Below are 8,206 nucleotides of genomic sequence, written 5' to 3'. Positions count from 1 at the left end.
TGTGCATGTAGTTGGTGACACTTCGACCGTGACTGTAGACGCAAGACGTACGCCCTTTAGGTTTTATAACATAATGGATTTATATTTTGCATACTTTGGGCTAACATTCAAGCTTTTTCGAATCTTTTTAATTTACTCTAGATACCAGTGCTCCTGAACTACATATATTGACAATTTTCTTTTCAATTTTTCTCATGTCTTCATTGTATTCGACAGGTGAAGGTACTAAACCGGACATTACTGGTCGTTTTTATTTCCGTTAATCTGTAAGGATTAGTATGATCAAAGCATACAAAAACCGCCGGCTGGGTTTTTGCCGCAACTTTCGGGGTAGTAATATTTTGTTGAGTTCCCTTTGATTTGCAATGTTTTTGCAACTTAAGTATTACCCGTCAGACAGTCATTTGCATAGAAGTCATTTTCGAGAACTGTAGTACTCAGGACTCGTCCAAACGGGTAGTTTTCGGTAACTTGATTTCATGAATGGCGATGTCTTATGTCCGCCGCCAATACATATTTATGAGTGCGGAAACGTAGCAGCACTTAAGTGCTATAAACCTTTTATTAGCAATGTCTTTTGAGTTCCCTTCGGCTGAGTGGTGTTCGGCAAAAGGTAGCTTTTTAATGAACCGTCGCGACGGTTGATCTTTTCAGTTTTTCTACAAAGTATATTTCGTTTGATTTTAAAGGCTATGCAATTTTCAAAACCTTTCAATCAATGCGTCAGTTTCTTCCCCAACACTGACTACACAAGAATCGGCCGATTGAGTTCCGGACTTTACTCTTCCTGTGAGAATCTATCCAAGTTTTCTTTGTTTCGTTAGAGCGTGGCACCGTCTCTTCTTTTTTGATTTGCAAGAAGTAATGAATAACAGTGTTCGGTTCCTATTAGTAGATCAATTCTCCCAAGTTTGTCAAACTGCTAATTCACACTCATTGGATATTTCCAACTCACAATGAGGGAATAGTTGAGCTGGTTGGTCAGACAAGCCTCTGACAGTAATGCGTATGTAGCCTATAATGTGCGGAAAGATAAGTAAAGAGGCTTCTATGCCCTGGGCAAAACCCCTATGAAAAGACGTCACTAAATCAGTCACTCTTGCTCTGCTCATCCTTGGTTGCCGCCCCAAATTCCCCAATTCCGAAGGCCGATAAGCGATCCTGAATCCAGCAGTGCTCGAAACTTCGCTGCCTTTCCCTTATTTGCTTAGACTGCTAAATTGCTGTTGCAAAAAGGTTGCAATTTTTATTGATTACTGCACCTACTACTGGAGCTTGAAGGTATTTAGCATTGTCTGTAGGGGCTGTACTTCTACTGACTTTCCCATCGCATGCTCAAATAGGCCCCTGTTAGTGATGTAGATCTTGTCAGACAGCAAGACAACCAGGAATGCATCCTTTAATGATACAAGGGTTCTGAGGCTGGTATATACTGCTCCCGTATTGATTTGCCGCTGTTAGAGACTGGAGAGACTGTTAGAGACAAAGCCAACGGCAGACGGTATTTGATAGTTCATCAAATACTGGAAATAGATCTCCACGATCCACTTGTTTCCACTTAATTACATTGCTATTAAATTTTGGACTATTGATCTGGGGCATTCGAACATTAATGTGGTTCTGCATCGCAGCTTGCAGCTTAAGGAGTAATTGCTTGGTATATCCACTGTCTATTGGATCTTTAATTCCTTACAGAGATTTCAGGTGAATTTTCTTGATTGGGACCCTATTGATTTTAGCAAGTCACTAGGGGCACCCTCGGATGTCTTAAAATCTCTTACAGACTCTACTAGTTTTCCTTAAAATCCTGCTAACATTTTATCCTTGTGAGTAAAGGTGCGGGACTTCTCCGATCTTCATTAAGTTAAACATTAAATTAATAAACTAATAATAAATTATTAAAATGTATCTAAAAAAAAGCTAGAATGGAAGCATTTTATGAATGTTTTGGAATCATCGGAATCAGAGAGAGAGGCATATCCAGATTAGAAGCAAACAAAAAAGAGGGGGAAGAAATCCTTGGCCGTCCCGTGAATGTGTGATACCGAAGCGGCATCCACTAAGCATATTTAAAAACATATTTGATTTATTGGCTTTAGCAAGCAAGTGTCTAACATGATTGATAGAGGAGTTGTTGCCATATTTTGCCATATATCAGGTATTTGCCCTTCGTTAAAAATATCATTCAATATGGAAGAAAATTTTTGAATTTGTTTGGGAGGTAAAAATAGAAGCATTCTGTTTGGTCATTGATAATTTTCAATGCCGTAAATAAAAAGACGAATTTGTATTTAATATGAACGTTATAAAAAATGTTTATTTCTGCATGCATATGAAGCCGGATGATTCGCAGATAGACCAGCTTATGGAGCATGCAGGGACGAAAGTAATATATAGAGAGAGCGGCCCGACAAGTCCCCTCGAAGCTAAAGCTCTCGACAATGGAGAGGGCGGCCCGACCTAGACATTGCCGAGCTAAAACTCTCTAAAGAAAGTCCGTTGAGTCGAGCGGCCCAGAGAGAGTCGGCTTGCTTTTGTATAAACTTAAGCCTAATAAATTAACATTACCAAACATTACATATTCAAACATAACATATTTAAACATTAAAATTACACCGGTGTGCTGCTGCCTGACCCGACATTCCCCGAAGAGGGATCAGCTCCATAGCTCTGGCCAGCGGCCACATCCATAGCCTCCAAAGTCCTGCATCGCTGCTCCAGAAACTCTGCCAGCGACTCCCAAGTAAGGATGGCGTCAGAACTTGAAGAATTTAGACTCTCCTCCCACTTAACCTGGGTAGCTGGGACCAACCGTTGAAGAAGCACCTGGACAATGATGCAGCCGGCTATCTCATTTGTCGAACCCAAATTCTTCAGAGTTCTCATATGGGCATTGAATTTGTCGTATAACCCTCGAAGACCTGTTATTGAATCACCTCCCACTAGAGTGAGGCCAAGAATCTCGTTCACATGAGCCTGAAATATTAAACGACGGCTACTTAATCGTTTCTTCAACAAATTCAGCGCGACATCATAATTCTCATCGGAGACTTCCAAGGAGCGAACTGCTTCGAAAGCGGACTTCCGAAGGCAAGATCGCAACCTTTGCAGCTTTTCCACCTTACTGATGCTCGGATTACCGCCAACGATTGTACAGAAAATCGAGTAAAACTCAGGCCATTCACAGTATCCACCGCTGAAGGTAGGAAGAGGCAAGGGAGGCAAAGCTTGAAACCTTTGACCTGACCCTTCCTCAACCTGCATGGTGGACATTCCGTTAGCTAGGGTGGAATGGGCAACGATTCGGGAAGAGCGAGGGTCGTCTCGTGCTTAATTTCGGCCTGCATTGTCACTACGAGCTCCGAAACAGTCCATCGGAGCTCACTCCTGATCTGCGAAATGTTCAAATTCTCAAGCTCCCCGTGGATGGCCTTGAAGTCGCTGAACATGGCGAATATCTGACCATGTCGCACGTTGAGCATGGCATCGTCCACCTTGGAAACAGGCTGAAGAGCTCTTTGGATCCTCTGCAAGTCCTGGAGAATACCCAGGGCCTTGCACTTTAGAATAGCACTAAGGGTTGGAGTGGGTGCTCCTGTGTCTGCGCCGCTGGAGTTCATGGTTGATTTATTAAGTTCCGACAAACCCGATGTAAATAATTCCGGCGCCAAATTGTATCGCTCCAAATTTATTGTCCACTGTGCGCTCAGAACCGTAGCGGAATTGTGGAACGAATATATATATGAAGTCTATGTGTGGGCGAATGCACTTTGTGGAACGCAAATATGTATGTGTGCCTATAATAAATAATTTACCGGGCCACAACTGAACTGCCGTTAGGTTTATGTTATGTTCTTTAGTTGCATTTTTTTTATTATTTTATATAAACCTGATTGCTTATTAGCACCAAAACCGTTCATGTAATTTTTAATCTGCACCACATATGTTTTCGCGGGAATAGTTTGGTTTAGTTTTAGTTTCTATAGCTTTAGTAAATTATAGTTAATAATTTAGTTAATTATATTAACTATATCACGTCGGGGTCACCAATGTTTGGTCATTGATAACTTTCTTTTTTTTTTTTTTTATAAATATATATTAATATATATATATATATATATATATAAGCAAAGCTAACTTCGGGCGGAGCCGAAGTTGATATACCCTTGCAGTTAAAACCGGATATATATCGCAAACATCGGATATAGTTGGCCGATCCTTATGATTACATCATAATAAAACCAATTAATTACAATAAAAAATCTAAAAAAAAGTTCCAAGCTTCTATCTTCAAAAATACGAAAGTTGATATTTCTACCAAATACCATTTCCGATCGTTCAGTTACATGGCAGCTATAGGATATAGTCGGCCGATCCTAATGAAATTTCGTAGGTCGGATTAACTGACCAAAAATATAATCTTTACCAAGTTCCAGCTTTCTATCTTCAAAAACACGAAAGTTGGGTCATTTCCGATCGTTCAGTTATATGGCAGCTATAAGATATAGTCGGCCGATCCTTATGAAATTTGGCATGTCGTAATGTGTTGCCAAAAATAGCTCTCATGTCAAATTTGAAATCTAACTCTAAAAACACCAAAGTTATACCATTTCCGATCAATCAGTTATATGGTAGCTATAGGATATAGTCGGCCAATCCCGGCCGTTCCGACTTATATACTGCGTGCAAAGGAAAGAAGGGTGTGTGCAAAGTTTCAAGTCGATAGCTTTAAAACTGAGAGACTAGTTCGCGTAGAAACGGACAGACAGACAGACGGACAGACGGACATGCTCATATCAACTCAGGAGGTGATCCTGATCAAGAATATATATACTTTATAGGGTCGGAGATGTCTCCTTCACTGCGTTGCACACTTTTGGACAAAATTATAATACCCTCTGCAAGGGTATAAAAACAACAATCATGAATGTCGATCGTATTTTTTTTTGTCGTCTAAGTGGCACTAAGTCTAGACTTGGGTCAGTAAAAAAAGGTGGGAATTTTTTTTAACCATAAAAATATATGGTTTTAAAAGAGATTTGCATTTTTACATTTTTGAACTTGATCACTTTATCTCTTTCTCCTCGGCTGCTTTCGTTGCTCTGTAAGGGTCTGCCTGTTTCTTTTCTTGTTTGGATTTTTCACTTCGCCGGCTAGCACGCGTTAACACCTACTGGGATGGGAACACCTGGAAAAACCCAAAAGACAGGCTCACAAAAAAAATAGATACGGTGAATAAATAATAATACACTAATTATACACTACACAACAAAAAAAATAAATAAATTCCAAACAAGCAAAAGTAAAAATGACTACGTTACACCATTCATCAAATCAGCAAAACAAGAAAACACAGTGGACACGAGAACCTTTGGTTTTGGACATCACGAAGGCTTCCCATCCTTGGATCCGTGGGATCATCACAATCGATCTGCACTCTGCACTATATTTTATCACTCACATTTCATTCTAATTCAATTTTTTTTTATTTCATCTTTTATACTTTCAGTGGATAGTACTCTTGAATATTAAACATGAATTAACCTAACACCTAACCAAGGCACCTTGGGACGAATACAGTTAATAGATTAATTACAAAAAAAAATATATAACAAATAAATAATTTAAATAAATAAGTTTATAATCTACGCTGGAATACGGACAGGGTTTCAGGTACTTTTTAACTTTTTAATTTTGCAAAAAAAAAACCTGTGGGCCACCCGGGAAGGGTGACCAATTTCCTTTTCTGCAGAAATTTTCGCCTTCGGGTGGCTCCAGTTGGTTGACGAGCTCCAAGTCCTCTTTCTTCGAAATGTAGTTAGAGCTCCGTAGAAAATGATTGGGAATTTTGAATAATTTTTTCCCACGTGTCCTCCTCCTGTTGCCGTTCTCTCTCCTTTTTTTTCTTTTTTTTTCTCCTCGATCCCGGCTTTCCTTTCAATCACAGCGGTTGGATCCCGCCCGGTTCGTCCTGACTTCTTCTTTCTCGGGTCCATTCAATTTGCTCCGATGTGCCATCCCTAGCCCCGTCGTGCCATCGCTTACACCTAACAGCTCTTTGGGTAAAAATAGCTGTCAGCAATGGGTGTAAGCGATGGAACTAGTGGGTGGTTACCAAAAGTAGCAAGTAGCAGTAAATTAGTGATCCTTAGATTTTTGTACTACTTGTCAAGTCAGTCGTAAATTCGTTCACAATTAGATAACATGCCAAGTGAAGCTAAAACCATAAGACAAAAAATAGCAACCGGCGAGTACAGGATTGTCGAACGGAAAAGAAGCAAAAGCGTCATATGGACCATTTTATGTGACATACATCGAGGTAATTCATCTTTAGTGGATGGGTGGCTATTTTGTAGGACTTGTAAAAAAGTGTTTAAATTCACCCAAAGGCAAACATCAAATTTATCGAGGCACAAGTGCTGCACCTGTTAAGGAATCCAGCAGAATGTGAACTTAGAATGGACATAATAAATACATAACTGGGATGCGACTTTTTTTGGCATATTGGCAAAACATATTTTTTCCTTATTTTTTAGTCGGCTTTACAAGACATACAATAGCAACAAAAACGATCGTTTATCTTGTCTTGTTTCTGTCGATCTTTTTTGTGTGCCTTTTTTCCACCCATCTGATTTTTATGCGTGCCTGCGATCCACCCACAAGAAACTTACTGAGTAAAAAAAGGCATGCACACGAAATCATGGGTGTTTCCAGACACCCGCACTTTCTTGCATGGTAAATACTCATGCACAAAACTTCGTGCATGAAACTTCGTGACACTCGGGTGCCTAAAATACTCGGTGTTTTTCGTGTGTACTCATTGTAAAAAGTTGTGCCTAAGGTTTTTAGTTGATATACCTATAGATTCGATTTTTGAGTTAAGACTTAACATTTTAATCTTAATATTCTTTTTCACGTACATCCCTACGCCCCCGTAACCATCCTCACGAGGCTTGCAAACGAAATTATAGTTTTCTAGACTACACATGGCATTATCTACTACCCTATGTCAATATTACTTTCGGGTCAGGCAGCAGCACATCGGTGTAATTTTAATGTTTAAATATGCTAACGAAATGTTTGGTGAATGTTTATTTATTAGGCTTAAGTTTATACAAAAGCTGATGATCGCAAGCCGACTCTCTCACGGCCGCTCGACACAACGGGCTTTCTTTAGAGAGCTTTAGCTCGGCAATGTCTAGGTCGGGGCGCCCTCTCCATTTTCGAGAGCTTTAGCTTGTCGGGCCGCCCTCTCTGCATGAACCATAAGCTGGTCTATCTTCTGATCGTCCGGCTTCATCTGCATGCAAAAATAAACATTTGTAACGTTTTAATTTAAATATAAATTCATTTTATTTTACTGGCATTGAAAACCCTCAATGATCAAACAACTACCCTATGTCCATACTACGGCAATGTCAATATTATTATTAACAAGAAAAATTTTCAACAGCTGTTTGTTATTTTGAGAAGTTAAGCTTTGAATATAATATTGAAGTATTTTTATAGGCTTAATCATGATGAAAGATTAAAGATTTCTTTTTTTTATATCGATTTCGGAGTTGGCTTTGGCTATAATATCCCTTAAGGATTCGAGAAAGGATCTTGTATTACCTGAGTTGTTCGGATTGTTTATTAAAAGAAAGGAGGCAATCTCTGAAGAAATGTTGATTAGACTGTTCTCAGCTGTTTCCAAGGCTGAGTTCTGACAAGAACTGGCTGAAGGTTGGAAAGAGCCAGAATTAGCCTGTAGGGCATTTCTGTGGGGCAAACGCTTTTTTCCTTTCCGGACATTCAAGGGAGGTAGTGGTGTGGGAGAAGTTGCAGTTTGTACATTTAAGTGTCGTACATGTCTCTTCTCTTGCATGAGAAAGGGATTTATTGCGAAACTTCTCTTCAGTCTGCTTACAGTGCTGAGCAAAATGCCCAAATCTGAAGCACCTAAAACATGGGCTTAAAGGAACATAAGGTTGCACTTTAACCTTTGTATAAAGGAAGTCAATTTCCTCTATCTGGGAGCCTATAAATAATCTTAACGTACTTATGTGTGACCAGTCGGCAGAACGTTCCTAATGGAACTCGAAGCAAACTCTTAACATAATAATTGTTTTTGTAGAAGAAATACCAGACCCATTTGACATTGAAGTTATTAAAGGTTCAGAAGAAACTAATAAAGCATTTAACACATCTTCCATGGTTTTTTTTC

At 39.5% G+C, this 8,206-nt stretch overlaps 1 protein-coding gene across 1 annotated transcript; it reads right to left on the bottom strand.

The window, feature by feature from the left end:
- Positions 1-2,610: 2,610 nt before the first annotated feature.
- LOC138925876 (uncharacterized) lies at positions 2,611-3,273 on the bottom strand. The gene has a single exon (XM_070277469.1). The coding sequence runs from the start codon at positions 3,271-3,273 to the stop codon at positions 2,611-2,613; it is 663 nt and encodes a 220-aa protein (XP_070133570.1).
- Positions 3,274-8,206: the final 4,933 nt, after the last annotated feature.

Source organism: Drosophila bipectinata, chromosome 2L, assembly GCF_030179905.1.
Source record: "Drosophila bipectinata strain 14024-0381.07 chromosome 2L, DbipHiC1v2, whole genome shotgun sequence".
Lineage (NCBI taxonomy): Eukaryota > Metazoa > Arthropoda > Insecta > Diptera > Drosophilidae > Drosophila > Drosophila bipectinata.
The sequence above is the reverse complement of the archived record's forward strand: the minus strand, read 5'-3'. Positions and strand labels throughout refer to the sequence as shown.

What these genes read in the sequence shown, in the direction of transcription:
- LOC138925876 (XM_070277469.1), bottom strand. Translation starts at nt 3,273, where the DNA reads ATGTCCACCATGCAGGTTGAGGAAGGGTCAGGTCAAAGGTTTCAAGCT.